A 17,286-nucleotide genomic window follows, 5' to 3' on the forward strand; every position below is an offset into this window, starting at 1 on the left:
ACGGTTGTGTTGTTAAAGTGCCAAGTATGGAACCCTGCGCAGACGGGGAAGCCTTAGCATGGAACGGTTGTGTTGTTAAAGTGCCAAGTATGGAACCCTGCGCAGACGGGGAAGCCTTAGCATTGAACGGTTGTGTTGTTAAAGTGCCAAGTATGGAACCCTGTGCAGACGGTTGGTCAATGTGACTTAAGCCATGTGCAGTCACTGAATGCTTGACAGCAGAAGGTGTCACCCCAAAGGAGATTAATCTGAGAATGCAAGCTGTTTATGGGGATTGTGTTGATGTGAGTCCTGTGTGTCATTGGGCGAGTAAGTTTAAAGATGTCGAGGTGGGAACATTTGACTTTTACAACAAAGAGTTGGATTTCCTGCAACAGCAACCACCAGGTTTCACAAGCAAAATTTATTCAGGACGGTCGTCGTATCCCTCAGAGAGAAATTTCAAGCATAATTGGCATTTCACAAGAACGTGTGGGTCACATGATTGCTTTGCTTGGCTGTCGGAAGATCTGTGCACGATGGGTCCTGTGAGACACCGGTTGCGGAAACAGAGTGTTGACTTCTTCCGTGACGGCTTCAGAAAACTTGTTCATCGTTGGCAGAAATGTATCCGATTGTCTGGTGATGATGTGGAAGAGTGAATAGTGGTCGTTCAAGAGCACACTCTAAGGATTATTTCTGCATTTGATTTATTAAAATATTCCCATCCAAACCCAAGTAACGAAGGTGGAGGCATTACTTTTCATTCAACCCTCATATGTCTCAGAAGCCTGAGTCCCTGCTTGGCGTGGCTGCATGCTCAGAGGAGAAAGGATCCGAGCCATTGGGAGCCCTACTCTCCGCTGCTGGGAGTGAAGTGCCGGAAAGGGTCAGGTGAGCAGATGGCACCGAAGCGCCTGGCAGGTGGTTTGTGGCACACGGGCACAAGAGCATGAGGGGCATTTTGGATCAACGCAGCCAGCAGGTCGGAGCAGATGTGCTCCTGAGAGATCAGGCAGAAAAGGCCACCGCTTGAGAGGCTTACTCTCCTTTCCATCTTTTTCCCCAGAAAGTTTCACACTAAACTTATCATTGGCCACATCGTATGCAAAATGGAATGAGATAATAATAATAATAATAATAATAATAATAATAATAATAATAATAATAATAACTTTATTTTTATACCCTGCCCCATCTTCCCGAAGGAACTCGGGGCGGCTTACATGGGGCCAGGCCCGATAAAACAAACAAATAACAGTAACAAAGCAATAAAACAATTATCCCAGTAAAAAACATCAACATCAATAAAAACAATCATTAAAATCAACAAGCAGGATACAGTGTTAAAAACAGGAGTTCCCAACTGTCCTTTCTTTTTTTCTCTCCACTTTACGTCCTGGTGCAGTTTGGGGAAGGACATACCAAGGATAATGGGACTGGCAGTACCTTCACTCACTTCCTGAGACCATTACAACTGCCACAAATGACTTATCAAGACTAAACTTGGCACACAGATCATCCACGACACACTCTATACCCTGGTTTGGAGGACAAGGGACCATGGATGATGGGACTTGCAATACCTTCACTCACTTCCTGAAAGCACTGCAACTCCCACCAACAACAAATCTGTACCAAACTCAGCACATAGAGTCCCCATGACCCACTTTATGTCCTGGTGCAGTTTGGGGGAGGACATACCAAGGATAATGGGACTTGCAGTACCTTCACTCACTTCCAGAGACCACGGTGACCCACACCAATTACTGATCAAGGCCAAACTTGGCACATCGAGCCCCGATGACCCACTCTACATCCTGGTGTGGTTTGGAGGCAGATGGACCTTGGATGATGGGACTTGCAGTACCTTCACTCACTTCCTGAGAGCACTGTGACTTCCACTAATGACTGATCATGATCAAACTTGACACATAGAGCCCCCATGACTCACTCTACATCCTGGCACTACTTGGAGGGGATGGACCATGGGCGATGGGACCTGCATATGGGAGTTGTAGTTCACCCGCACCCACTGAACCCAGCCGACATTGGATCTAGACTCCACTTGGAACACAGGCAAGCAATGCCTTTCTCAAATGACCCAGACACCGCTGGGTCCCCAAGCTGTCCTTTCTGAGGTTTGATAAACAGAGAATCCAGGGACCACGGGCCAAACGGCGTGGGGCACGTTGAATGCACTCTTTGGCAGGGCATGAATCTTTATGTGTCTCTGTAACTGCAAAGAGTGGCCACTCAGGAGGACCAGGGCCATAGCAAACAAGGAAAAAGATTGAAGGTATCCTTCATATGCCATGGGCTCTATCTCTTGGATCCTGAATTGCCATATTCAATCTGTTCCTAGATTACGGACTTCTTGTCTGGACATTCCCAAAGGGTGAGATTAGGTGATCATACCTCTTCAGCTTTCACTCTCAACACTGGGACACCACAGGGCTGTGTGTTGAGTCCTCCGCTTCACACTTTGGACACATATGATTGCACCCCTGTCCACCATAGCTGTTGTAGCTCAGCCTGAGTCTGAGCCTGACATTGGTCCTGCACCTGCTTTGTCAGAAGACTCTGATTTTAGGCCTGAAATGCAGCTACCTTTGCCTGAGTCTGTTCCAGCAGAGGATTCTGGAATCGGAGATGAGATGGCTGCAAGCAGGCATTCCAATCCGCATTCCTGTTCCCAGTCAAGGCCAGTTCAGCTGCCAGATGGGCATGCTAGTCTGGAAGAGAATGATGTGTTTGACAGGAGGGAGTTATTTACCCGGGGAAGTAGTCAGCACGAATGTTTATGAAGGAGTAAACGCCTGTTTCTGAGAGGCGCTAATGAGCAGCTTTCCCATGAGAGGAATAGTTCTCCCATGGAATAACAGCCTTGAAATCTCCTTAAATACTTGGAGCTTTCTCTGCTTGGCAGAGGTGTCAACTTTGCAATTCAAGAGAGGAAGATCTGTGCCTGGCAGCTGAACTGGCCTTGACTGGGAACAGGAATGTGGATTGGAATGCCTGCTTGCAGCCATCTCATCTCCGATTCCAGAATCCTCTGCTGGAACAGACTCAGGCAAAGGTAGCTGCATTTCAGGCCTAAAATCAGAGTCTTCTGACAAAGCAGGTGCAGGACCAATGTCAGGCTCAGACTCAGGCTGAGCTACAACAGCTATGGTGGACAGGGGTGCAATCATATGTGTCCAAAGTGTGAAGCGGAGGACTCAACACACAGCCCTGTGGTGTCCCAGTGTTGAGAGTGAAAGCTGAAGAGGTATGATCACCTAATCTCACCCTTTGGGAATGTCCAGACAAGAAGTCCGTAATCTAGGAACAGATTGAATATGGCAATTCAGGATCCAAGAGATAGAGTCCATGGCATATGAAGGATACCTTCAATCTTTTTCCTTGTTTGCTATGGCCCTGGTCCTCCTGAGTGGCCACTCTTTGCAGTTACAGAGACACATAAAGATTCATGCCCTGCCAAAGAGTGCATTCAACATGCCCCACGCCGTTTGGCCCGTGGTCCCTGGATTCTCTGTTTATCAAACCTCAGAAAGGACAGCTTGGGGACCCAGCGGTGCCTGGGTCATTTGAGAAAGGCATTGCTTGCCTGTGTTCCAAGTGGAGTCTAGATCCAATGTCAGTTGGGTTCAGTGGGTGTGGGTGAACTACAACTCCCATATGCAGGTCCCATCGCCCATGGTCTTGTATGCCGTATTGCTGTGGAGTTTCAAGTCAAGTTCTTGCCTTGTTTACCTTGGAATTCAGTTGAATTATCCTGTGTTCTTGCTGTGCGGGCTGCAATTACCTTGGACTACATTTGGAGTTTGATTTTGCACTCCAGCCTTGCTTCTTGTGGTTCATGTGTGGATTACTCTTGTTGCTTCTTGAGGGACTAAGTACAAGTTCCAGTTTGGACTACAACCTTGAGTGACTTCCTTGGACTCCTGCTTAAAGACTGATAAGTATACTGCTTTGTGGATTTATCCATTTTATCGACTCTGAACCTTATTTGCTTGCGCATACTTATAATCTTCAATAAACAGCTTGTTTGCTATATTCTGGGCTCCAGTGTGGTTTTCAAGGTGCCTATGCAGCCTAGGGGTGCGACAATAGCAATATCATTGCCAAATCTGTGGATGACACAACCGTTGTGCGGCTTCTTATCTGATGAGTCTGGGGCTCCTCTCCTGGTGCAGGGACAACAATCTGGTCCTCAGCATCAATAAGACCAAGGAGCTCATAATGGACTACAGAAAGAACAGAGCAGAAATCCAGCCCTTGGTCATAAGTGGAGACCAAGTGGAGCAGGTGGCCAGTTTCAAGCTCTTGGGTGTCTCGGTTAAGGAGGCTAGACCTGAGGTAGAGTTCATACGGCAGCGCTGGTGAAGATGAGCCAACAGAGACTGTACTGTTTGAGACTTCTAAGGAACCTCCCTAGTTCAACCCATAAAAGGTAGACAGACGGATGGGCGGACAGACAGACAGACAGATGAATGGATTAGTAGATAGACAGAAAGGTCGACAGATAGGTAGATGGGTGGGTGGGTAGATGGATAGATAAATAGATGGATAGATAAATAAATAGATAGTTCGATAGATAGGTAGATGGGTGGGTGGGTGGATAGATAAATAGACAGATAAATAAATAGATAGATAATTCAATAGATAGGTAGATGGATGGATAGAAAGCTAGATAGATGGATAGGTAGGTACGTAGGTAAGTAGGTAGGTAGATAGATGGATGGATAGCAAAAAAGGTTGATAGATAGATGGAAGGATGGATAGATGGATTAGTTGATAGAAAGGTTGATTGATAGACAGACAGACATCAAGGCATAGAAGCTGGACATTGACACAACATACCTCCTTTCTGTCTGTTCTGTCCTGTCTGTCCAAACGGCATTGAATGTTTGCTATTTATGCCTACTGTGATCCACCCTGAGTCCCCTTGGGGAGATAGGGCGGAATATAAATAAAGTGTTGTTGTTGTTGTTGTTGCTATTATTATTATTATTATTATTATTATTATTATTATTATTATCTTTATTATTATTATTATTAGTTCAGCTTTAGATAGATGAGGCCCAGTTGTGATTCCTCAAAGGTTGCACAAGCTGGATCTACACTGCCAGACAATGCAGTTTTAATCTGTGTTATATGGCCATTGTATACCAGGCATGGGCAAACTTTGGCCCTCCACATGTTTGGACTGCAACTCCCACAATCCCGGTAGGCTGTTAGGAATTGTGGGAGTTGAAATCCGAAACACCTGGAGGGCCAAGTTTGCCCATGCCTGTTGTAGAACCATATAATGCAGCCCAAATGCTGTTCAAACTGCATCATCTGGATCTACATTGACCATATCTTGCTGATTCAAATTGCATTATATGGCAGGGAATCTCCAACCATAAATCCCACAAATCTCTCTGTGCATGCTCAGGGACAATGCTATCATTCTTTAGAAAGGAAATAAGTAGATGCACATCAACGGACACCCAAGAAAAGCAAAAATCCACCCTGGGTTTATTTGTGTTTTTTGAGCCCTCGACATCACTCAAGCTTTATGTGACCCCATCCCTCTCTGAATGGCAAACTATTCAGCCTGGAGCCTTTTAACGCTCGCTTGGAAATGAAACTCTGGACCTGAAAAGCTGAACTTCGGCAGGCATAAATGGAGTGCCCTTTCTCGCAGAGCCTTTTTCTCTGCCTCCAAAACTGTATTTGGCCTCCTTGAACTTCTCCGAAAAAAGGAGCCAGCTTTTAAAAGAGCATCGCGGGGGGAGATAGGGAAGGATTTCAATGTCTTCTCTGTGAAATCCACATGAAGCAGGCGGACGATTTCAACAGAAAGGAGGAAAACATGAAAATGAACAAAGTCTGGCTACCAGTATTAAAAAAAACTCCAAAATCAGAACAGTAAATAGTGTTTTAGTCTCCTGTTTTTAACATTTTATGCTGTATGTTGATTTTTATGATGGTTTTATTGATGTTGATGTTTTACTGTTGGAATAATTGTTTTATCGTTTTATTGCTGTATGTTTCGGGCTCGGCCCCCATGTAAACCGCTCCGAGTCCCCTCTGGGGAGATGGGGCGGGGTATAAAAATAAAGTTATTATTATTATTATTATTATTATTATTATTATTATTATTATTATTATTAAATATGGAGCAGCACTCTGAAAACAGAAGAATATCGGACATGAGTCAATCAGGGGCAGCTAATGACTCTGAACAAATGGATTCCCCCAGGCCAGGAGGTGAGGCAGGGAAGGCCATTCAATGCTAATCAAGGTAATTAATTACAACATTCACACTGGCCTCCAACAGACAAGAGTTCTTTCCCCCACCCTGGACTTTTCACAGATACAGTAGAGTCTCACTTATCCAACATAAACGGGCAGGTAGAACGTTGGATAAGCAAAAATGTTGGATAATAAGGAGGGATTAAGGAAAAGCCTATTAAACATCAAATTACGTTATTATTTTACAAATTAAGCACCAAAACATCATGTTAAACAACAAATTTGACAGAAAAAGTAGTTCAATACGCAGTAATGCTATGTAGTAATTGCTGTATTTACGAATTTAGCACCAAAATATCATGATATATTGAAAACATTGACTACAAAAATGCGTTGGATAATCCAGAACGTTGCATAAGCGAGTGTTGGATAAGTGAGACTCTACTGTATATATAAACCTTCCTTGCTTAGTTTCTAACAGACCTCACGACCTCTGGGGATGCCTGCCACAGATGTGGGTGAAACGTCAGGAGAGAATGCTTCTGGAACATGGCCAGACAGTCTGGAAAACACACAACCCTGTGATTCTGGCACGAAAGCCTTTGACAACACATTGAGAAACGTTTCAAGGCACCTACTTTGATGGTGTGGAATGGATTTGCGCAGGAGAATCTGTGGAACAGGCCATTATTGCCCTCGTCGTCTGACATTTTTCTGGGCGTCCTTTGTGTTTCTGCAAAAAAAAAGAGAAAACACACCATTAAACGGACACGGGGCTTCAACTTGGTTTTGTACTATAGGATGCTGTTCGGCCGGAAGAAAACAAAACAGCAGCAAGGTTTATGGAAGACGTTTTGGAAAATGGAAATCCACAGAACCTTTGGGAGGTTTTTATGGCCTTTCGAAAGGCATGACCTTGTTAGAAGTCAAAACCTTTTAGAAAATGATGCCATAACCCTTTTGGGAAAATGCCATTTGTGCAAGGCAGTTAGGTTTCTCAGCTATTAAACTGATATACCTCGGTATCTCTTCGAACAGTTAGGAACAAAGATATGCCAATGCACAAAACACACATACATATATAACAGAGTTTCAGAAGTGTTATTTTCAGTTGCCTAAAAACATCTACTCTCCTTTAAAACATCTTGGTTTAAATCATGCTCTCAAGAGACCAAAATAAGCAGACTTCTTTAAAAGGAACATAGTTGGTTTACTCAGAAACTTCGTGTATTCAGCATACAGGTACTTTGCATATCAATACAGTTACAGTAGAGTCTCACTTATCCAAGCTAAACGGGCCGGCAGAAGCTTGGATAAGCGAATATCTTGGATAATAAGGGAGGGATTAAGGAAAAGCCTATTAAACATCAAATTAGCTTATGATTTTACAAATTAAGCACCAAAACATCATGTTATACAACAAATTTGACAGAAAAAGCAGTGCAATGGGCAGTAATGCTACGTAGTAATTACTGTATTTACGAATTTAGCACCAAAATATCACGATATATTGAAAACATTGACTACAAAAATGTGTTGGATAATCCAGAACGTTGGATAAGCGAGTGTTGGATAAGTGAGATTCTACTGTAGTTGGTTTACTCAGAAACTTCATGTATTCAGCATACAGGTACTTTGCATATCAATCCAATTACAGTGGAGTCTCACTTATCCAAGCTAAACAGGCCGGTAGAAGCTTGGATAAGCGAATATCTTGGTTAATAAGGAGGGATTAAGGAAAAGCCTATTAAACATCAAATTAGGTTATGATTTTACAAATTAAGCACCAAAACTTCATGTTATACAACAAATGTGACAGAAAAAGTAGTTCAATATGCAGTAATGCTATGTAGTAATTACTGTATTTACAAATTTAGCACCAAAATATCATGATATATTGAAAACATTGACTAATCCAAAAATGGCTTGGATTATCCAGAGGCTTGGATAAGCGAGGCTTGGATAAGTGAGACTCTACTGTACATATATAATTGATGTGGTTGAGTTCACCTTGGAGGAGGTGAGGTTCGCCGATTCTTTGTGCACGGTCTGTCAGGGCTTTGATTGTGCTTCTTTTTGACTTGGGTGATGGTTGGAGTTTTTATGAAGGTATCTTATCTGTGTGTGTAGGTTTTCTGTAGACTGTGTGGCCCAATTGTTGATTGGGTTTGCAGATAACTAGAACATCTAGAAATGGCAGTCTTCCTTCTTTTTCTTTTTCCATGGTGAATTGGATGTTTGGGTGGATGTTGTTGAGGTGCTCCAGGAACTTGCTTAGAAGAACTCTGCAAACCTCCCCTCCTCCAAGGTGAACTAAACCACCTAAACTGGGCTCTCCAGGCCAACGGAGATTCCACCACAGACATCAGAAGAGCTGCAAGGCCAAGAACAAGCCCTGAGAGTAAAGACAAAGATCCACCCAGAGGAAAGGTGTTCTTACCAGACATCAAAGGAACCACTGACCATATAGGAAAACTGATGGAGAAACACAACCTACAAACCATCTACAGACCCACCAAGAAAATCCAACAAGTGCTACATTTAGCGGACAAGAGGGATCCTTTCACCTCTGCAGAAGTCTACTGGATACCAAGCAGCTGTGGACAAGTCTACACAGGGACCACCAAATGCAACATCATTGCCCAGAGCACTTGAAGAACCAACCTGACACAGCATATTATTTGAGAACACAGAAGTGCTTGACTACTCCAACAACTACCATGTCAGAGAAGCCTTTGAAATCCACAAGCATGTGGACAACTTCAACAGAAAAGAAGAAACCATGAAAATGAACAAAATCTGGCTACCAGTATTTAAAAACTCCAAAATCAGAACAGAAAATAAGGAGCAACACTCCGAAAACAGAAGAATTCCAGACAGGAATCAATCAGGGGCAGCTAACAACTCTGGACAAAGGATTCCCCCAGGCCAGGATGTGAGGCTGGGAAGCCCATTTAATGCTAATTGGGGTGATTAATTACAACATTCACACTGGCCTCCAACAGACAAGAGTTCTTCTCTCACCCCGGACTTTCCACAGATATATGAACCTTCCTTGCTTAGTTTCTCCATATCTCACAACCTCTGAGGATGCCTGCCATAGAAGTGGGTGAAACGTCAGGAGAGAATACTTCTGGAAGATGGCCATACAGCCTGGAAAACATACAACAACCCTGCCTCTGAATTAATATTGTCAGGAAAACGTTAAGATAGGGGCACCAAAAGACTTCACTTGAAGGCAAATAACAACAGTAAATCTGTCTCTCTCTGGGGTAAAGGCATAGAGTGGGATTAGGACTCTGGGGTTGCATCACTGTACTTCACAACCTCTGAGGATGCCTGCCATAGATGTGGGCGAAACGTCAGGAGAGAATACTTCTGGAACATGGCCATACAGCCCTGAAGGGACCATAAGCCAGAAAGTAGTAAACTGTTGCCTATGTAGCTTTGCCTCTGCATATGCCCCTCCCTCCCTCCCTTCCTGTGAGCTGGTGCCTTTCTCCAGGAAGTTCCAAGGAGAGAAGAAAGCTCAGAGTAAACAAGTGAGGTCATTGGTATCACTTGTGCCAAGTGGGTCTGGAAGGCGAGGAAGACCCTCAGCCATTGGTCAATTTTAGATAAGCCAAGATATATATTCTTTGCTTTGTTAACTGCGCACATGTTGCGATGGTCATTTGCATGGTACGATGGTCATTTGCATGAGAGTGGGTGCTGACGGCTGTTTGCCTTATCATTAGTCATGATAACAATAAAAGGCTTGTTTTATTGCTCTCTTGGGATTCTCTCCTTTACTTCCCCTCCGGGCCGGTCCCCAACAGCCCGGAAAACACACAACAACCCTCTAAAGTCCGAAATCCCCTTCCCCGAACATCATTCCAAGTACAAATATTAATGTACAAAAGGAGGAGGAAGAAATATTTGTCACATTCTACTTCATCCTCTGTCGCTCGCAGTGACGTTGTTCCGACTGGCAAAATTGGGAGGCCAGTACAATTTGGGACACATTTCAGTTGTCAAGCTTGATCTTGTCAAGACAAGCAGAAATAGATTAAGCCATTCTGTTTCTGTAGCACTTGAGGAGGAAGAAAAAAAGATAAGCAAGCAGGAGGCATCCATCCAAGAACCAAACTTGGATACAGTTTCATCAGCCGCTGCAGAATGCGCTGCTGCGGATATTTTCAATTTTTTGGGAGGAAAAGAGACTCAAAGGGAGGAAATGTTTGCTAGCCACCTACTCCTACACCAACTCCTACACTAACGACAGTAAATCAGGCAACCAAACAGGCTTCTTCCAAGCCAGTCCTCCACATTTGCAGATTACAGTTTTGATATATTTATGCTTTTGATTAATATATTTTTTCTAGCAACTGACAACATGCAGATTAATAGAATGGAATATCCAGCCCTAACCAATGTTGGCAACATGGGGCATTTCATCCTATGCATATTCCCAGAGATGGAAGATTTTGGAAAGGCATGACCTTTTTGGAGATTGTAACCTTTTGGAAAACCAGAATCTCTATAACCTTTTGGAGAATAGTGGTATTCACAACCATATGAAAATCATAACCTTTTGTTGAAGTATGATCTTTCAGAGAAGAGCCAAAAACTCGTTTGGGCAAAATCTTCTCTTCAGTGGTATATGACCACCACATGTCCATATGCAAGTCAATTTGGTTTTCAGTTGTTAGACTGATGACCTGGCTGTCTCTGATCTGTTAGGAACAGAGATTGTGCCAATGCTTAAAACAGCAGAGCTTCAGAAGTATTACTTTTCAGTGTCTACTCTCCCAAAAATCATCTTGTTCTTATATCATGCTCTCAAGAGACAAAAAATAGATTTCATTAAAAGTAACATATCTGGTTTACTCACTACCTTCATGTATTCAGCATACAGGAACGTAACTTGTCAATCCAGTTACAGATGGGTTTGAAGTAGTTTCTCTGTGCAGATAACACAGGGCATCTCTCTTACAATCAATAGCAACATGAGTTTGCTCTTAACAGTCTATATTGTCTCATGGAGTCTGTGCTCTAATGGAGTCTGAGATCTAAAGCATTTCATGGCTAAAGCATTTCTATGTTCTAAAGTAGAGTGTGAGCTCAGAGTAGTCCCAGATCTAATCCTGTGGTCTGCAGCTCCTCCTCAAGAAACATAGAGTAAAGGGAAAGCTGCATACCAAAATATACTTATATAATATAGTAAGCAAACAGAATAAAATACAAACATATTACTAGTGGATGTTTGGACAAGGTTGCTATTTCCAGCAGAAGAAACCAGTTATCTCAATGTCAGAGGAATGAACAATGAATTAACCAACATGGACACCTTGACTATTGTAATGAATTAAAAATCTTTAATCAACTTGGAATTTGTTCATTGTCTTTTCACAACAATAGGGAATATGTCAACCCTAGGAATTTGTAGAGGATTACAAAAAGTTGTAGTGTGAATATATAAAAGCATTTAAACTACTAACAGGGGATACGTGTCCTGTTTTGCCTTTCAAGAACAGCCTTAAAACAATGTGGTGAGTAAATGAAAACTGCTTTACTTCAGCCAAACATAAAGAACAGCACACACAGTGGTATAACGTAAAAGAAAGCAAGGAAGTCTTAGGGCAAGCACAGTTCTTAGTCTCTGATCAATTTCCAAATCAAGTAGCAGTCTTACTTCAAACAAAGAAACAGCAGCAAATCCTTAGGAGCGGTTTCCGAGATGCAGACTCGAAGCAGGCACAAGGGGAGCGAAGGCTTAGGCATTAAGTGTCAGTTTGTTACCAGCAAAAGCTGGCTGCACCTGCTTCTGCTTTATAGCCCTGAGTTCCCCCACATCTGCTAGGGCAGTTCCCAATTACTCAGCTGCATTTCTGGCAGCTATTCTAGCTGAATGACTTCTCTGCTCTGTTTCCTTTCACCTCTCCTGAAAAGTGGGTACTTGCAAAATCTCCTCCTCAGATTCCGACTGCCCCTCTGACTCATGAACACTTTCCTGCTCCCCTTCCTCTTCTGAAGAAGAGGAATCCCTAACATCACAAAACCCACCAGATAGAGAGTGGAAAGTTTGTAGTTTTGTTTATTTTTTTTTTGTTTTGTGTATGTGTTGTTTTTGTCTTTTTTTATTTGTAACCGTTGCCTAATTTTAGTTTTGTAGTAGAAGAATATATAGCTATGCAATGTGTTCGTTTGGGGCCCCGACGTACCAAGCTCCGAAGGATCAAATGAGACACGAATAGGTTGAAGGCAACGAAAGGGTTGAAGGTTTTATTCACTTTGGCCAAAGTGGATGCCAGGAGAGTCTGGCTCTCAAATCAGATATAAAGTCAATGGATACATACAGGGAAATCATATAGGTTTGACAGCTATTCAAAACAAGGGACTTTTGCTGCCATGAGTGCCGATTGGCGCCGGCAAAGATCCACAAACAGCCATCTGCTGCTGCAGCCAATTGGACTCAGAATCTGGCAGGAATTTTAATGAGCTGTTATTACTCAGTTTGACATTTGTGGCTGTTTCTTTGGTCCAACTTTTGAGGTGGAAAGGAATGTTAGTAGGGACCAGGTTAATGGGTACTAATAATGACCGTATTCCTGCTATAACAGGTGGGACAATGGACTCAAGGCTGGCAAAACAATGGGTGGCAAGGGGTGTTGGCATAACCAAATGGGTTCCCAGGAAGAGGCAAGGCAGCTTCCGTGACCGTTCAGTTTGCCTAAGGATCAGTTCATTGTTGGGTGCACAGAGGTATTGCTAGGAGATTATGACTGCTACATGAAGGAATGATGAGATTTGTCCCGTGTTCCCCTTTGGTATGTACAATAATACTTTATTTATATTCCACTCTATCTCCCCAAGGAGACTCAGAGCGGATTACAAGATACACAGATAGACAAACATTTAACGCCTTTAATACAGGGGAATAACGATGACTTACAAATACGCAGAACAGAGGCAAAGGCTTCCCCTTTCACCTCCAGCTTCCTGGACGTGTTGCTCAACTCTGGTCATAGAGAGGTGCTCTTGTTCCATTTCTAAGCTAAGCAACCTGTTGTCTGTAGACACCTCCTGCTCATGTTGCCAGCATGGCTGCATGGGCACCTATTGTGGCACCCCAGCAAGGGTCCATCTTGCTCTCAACACACACCACTGAGACAGACTTGATATAAACCGTTTATTGATAAAAAGGTAGGAAAAAGTAAGGCTAAAAGCAATAAGAAAATGCCATAATCCAAATAGAATTCAGTGTCCCAGAAACAGCAAGTAATTCCTTGATGTGTTTTATTATGTCTGTTATGCTTGGGCTTGGCCCCATGTAAGCCGCCCCGAGTCCCTTTGGGGAGATGGTGGCGAGGTATAAAAAATAAATTATTATTATATTATAAAAGACAAGGCTTAAAACAGGAACACGATCTTCAAAGCAGAATCCAAAGTGCATGATTCAAACAGGAGCATGAAGGCAAGAATACTTTCCCAAAAACCATAGGCAACACTTGAATCAAGACTTGAGGCTTGAAAACAGAAACAAAGCAGGAGATCTTGCTCTGAAAACAATGTTGCTTGATCTGAAATGTGTCCCCACATTTCCCCTCATTTACCCATTCTTACAAGACATGAAGGCATTCCTTTGACCTTGGGTTCCCAACCTTTTGGCAGCAATCCATCACGAATGTTAGAGAGTTTGGTTCTTAGACTCAGCCTTGTTTCTCTGTCTAATTGGACTTCCTCATTATCACTTTCAGACCCACCTGGCTGTTGTTGACTTTCCCTGCCCTCCTCCTGTTCTGAGAGCTGTGAAAGGTTACTCTGATCTGAAGCCTCTGTTATCTCATCTTGCCGACCTGCTAGCTCATCTTGGGTGCCTGCCTGTGGCCTTCTCAATGTCTCTGGCTGCTAAGGTTGTCTAACATTTTCAGTTTTAGACTGTGCAAACCCAAATCCCCCTTCATCATCAGACTGAACCACAACATCTATATTGTGGTACCTATTGATCTACTCACATTGGCATGTTTTCGAACTGCTAGGTTGGCGGGAGCTAGGGCTAACTGTGTTAATATGGGATTTGTGTGTTGATAGTGTTTAAATGCAATTTGTGTCATGCCTGTATTGCAACTGATTGCATCATCCAGAGTGTACTATAGTCTGGAAAGAGTTAATTGCCAAGAAGCAATGATGACCTTGATATGTGGCTGAAACTAGGGAGTATCCAGACACAAGTGTTTGTGCATAACTATTGCATCAGTTCAGTTGAGTTCTGTCTGCCTAAGAGTCGATTTCTGTCTGCCTAGAGTTTGAGTTCTGTGTTCATCTGTCATCTGTTAGTCTGTTTGTATTGATACAGTAAAAGTTTGTAATTAGTTTTACCAACGTCTCTGAGTGTCTCTTCGATCTGCACTCCACTGATTCCTTCCAACTACTGCTGCGCTGCAAATACTCTGACAAACAGCAAGCACTCACTCCGACCCATGGCTTTGAACTAACCAACTTTTAGGTCAGCGGATTCAACAGTTCAATGGTTTAACTGTTCTGCCACTGTGGCACATGCACATGTATGTACATGCATGTGCAAATTGTAGATTGTGTGGAGTTCAGCCAGACTGGGTCTCACAGGGAAAGGTCACCCTTAGGCTTAACTGCTGGGAACTTTCCTGGCATGACGTTATCTGCGGATTTTGGAGTTCTTTTGGAGTCCTGGGGTTACGCAATTTTTAGTTTTATATTTCTAAAAATATATTTTTGTCTTTTCTTTTTCTTGAATAAAAACTATTTTACTATTGGTATATCCTTCCCTCGTTGTTTTTAATTGTAAATAGGAAGATAGCCAAGATTTTACCTGAAACATTATCAATACAAAAACATAGCTGTGCATTTTCCTATGCAGACAATGTTGGGATGGGATTCCCCAAGGGATTACGGCCGTATCAAAAATACCAGGCAACTTCTGACTCATTAATGTAATTAAACAGACTGTGCAAACACCCACAAATTACTCGCATGAAGCTAATTAAAAGGAAGGGGAGGGAAAAAGCCTTCACGGGAGACTTAATTACCTCTCTGTTTGTACACAAATCACTTTGCAGGATTGAGATGGTGAATGCTCTCCAAAGAACCTGCCACATTTATCTTGGCTTCTTCCTCAGAGCTGGATATAAATCTTAAGAGCTTTGCAGAAGCAATAATTGTAGCTTTATAGTAGTTCAGAAGGGTCAGGCTAAAGCAGAAATAGGCAAACGTCGGCCCTCCAGGCCTTTTCGTTGTGAGATCCTGGAAAGTACAAGGGTTGAATGAAAAGTAATGCCTCCACCTTCGTAACTCCTCAGCAGATGGCAGTCCTGGTCTGCGGCAGATCCTGGCTTGTTCAGGAGACTCTCCTCTACAGTTCCATTTGGCGGGAAGCCTTAGCATTGAACGGTTGTGTTGTTAAAGTGCCAAGTATGGAACCCTGCGCAGACGGGGAAGCCTTAGCATTGAACGGTTGTGTTGTTAAAGTGTGAAGTATGGAACCCTGCGCAGACGGGGAAGCCTTAGCATTGAACGGTTGTGTTGTTAAACTGCGAAGTATGGAACCCTGCGCAGACGGGGAAGCCTCAGCATTGAATGGTTGTGTTGTTAAAGTGTGAAGTATGGAACCCTGCGCAGACGGGGAAGCCTCAGCATTGAATGGTTGTGTTGTTAAAGTGTGAAGTATGGAACCCTGTGCAGATGGGGAAGCCTTAGCATTGAATGGTTGTGTTGTTAAAGTGTGAAGTATGGAACCCTGCGCAGATGGGGAAGCCTCAGCATTGAATGGTTGTGTTGTTAAAGTGTGAAGTATGGAACCCTGCGCAGACGGGGAAGCCTCAGCATTGAATGGTTGTGTTGTTAAAGTGTGAAGTATGGAACCCTGCGCAGATGGGGAAGCCTTAGCATTGAATGGTTGTGTTGTTAAAGTGCGAAGTAGGGAACCCTGTGCAGACGGGGAAGCCTTAGCATTGAATGGTTGTGTTGTTAAAGTGCGAAGTATGGAACCCTGCGCAGATGGGGAAGCCTCAGCATTGAATGGTTGTGTTGTTAAAGTGTGAAGTATGAAACCCTGCGCAGACGGGGAAGCCTCAGCATTGAATGGTTGTGTTGTTAAAGTGTGAAGTATGGAACCCTGCGCAGACGGGGAAGCCTTAGCATTGAATGGTTGTGTTGTTAAAGTGCGAAGTATGAAACCCTGCGCAGATGGGGAAGCCTCAGCATTGAATGGTTGTGTTGTTAAAGTGTGAAGTATGGAACCCTGCGCAGATGGGGAAGCCTCAGCATTGAATGGTTGTGTTGTTAAAGTGTGAAGTATGGAACCCTGCGCAGATGGGGAAGCCTCAGCATTGAATGGTTGTGTTGTTAAAGTGTGAAGTATGGAACCCTGCGCAGATGGGGAAGCCTCAGCATTGAACGGTTGTCTTGTTAAAGTGTCAAGTATGAAACCCTGTGCAGACGGGGAAGCCTTAGCATTGGACGGTTGTGTTGTTAAAGTGCGAAGTATGGAACCCTGCGCAGACGGTTGGTCAATGCGACTTAAGCAACGTGCAGTCATTGAATTCTTGACCACAGAAGGTGTCACCCCAAAGGAGATTCCTCAGAGAACGCAAGCTATTTATGGGGATTGTGTGGATATGAGTCCTGTGCATCGTTGGGCAAGAAAGTTTAAAGATGTTGAGGTGGGAACATCTGACTTGCATGACAAACAAAGAGTTGGACGTCCTGTGACAGCAACCAGAGATTCACAAGCAAAAGGTGGACAGATTGATTCAGGACGATCATCGTATCCCTCAGAGAGAAATTTCAAGCATCATCGGCATTTCACAAGAACGTGTGGGTCACATTATTGCTTTGCTTGGCCATCGGAAGATCTGCACACGAAGCATCCTGTGAGACACCGGTTGCGGAAACAGAGTGTCGACTTCTGTGACGGCTTCAGAAAACTTGTTCATCTTTGGCAGAAATGTATATGATTGTCTGGTGATGATGTGAGAAAGTGAATAGTGGTAGTGAAAGAGCACATTCTAAAGATTATTTCTGTGCTTGATTTATTAAAATATT

The 17,286-nt window shown here is 43.3% G+C and overlaps 1 protein-coding gene across 3 annotated transcripts in view; it reads right to left on the reverse strand.

The window, feature by feature from the left end:
- Nucleotides 1-17,286, reverse strand: part of slco2b1 (solute carrier organic anion transporter family member 2B1) — a 233,146-nt gene that overhangs the window by 126,170 nt on the left and 89,690 nt on the right. For all 3 annotated transcript variants that reach the window (XM_062974408.1, XM_062974406.1, XM_062974409.1), the window contains one exon: nt 6,864-6,958. In XM_062974408.1, coding sequence (XP_062830478.1) covers nt 6,864-6,935 — 72 coding nt within the window. In that variant the 5' untranslated portion in view covers nt 6,936-6,958. The remainder of the gene's footprint in view (nt 1-6,863; nt 6,959-17,286) is intronic.

Source organism: Anolis carolinensis, chromosome 3 (genome assembly GCF_035594765.1).
Source record: "Anolis carolinensis isolate JA03-04 chromosome 3, rAnoCar3.1.pri, whole genome shotgun sequence".
Lineage (NCBI taxonomy): Eukaryota > Metazoa > Chordata > Lepidosauria > Squamata > Dactyloidae > Anolis > Anolis carolinensis.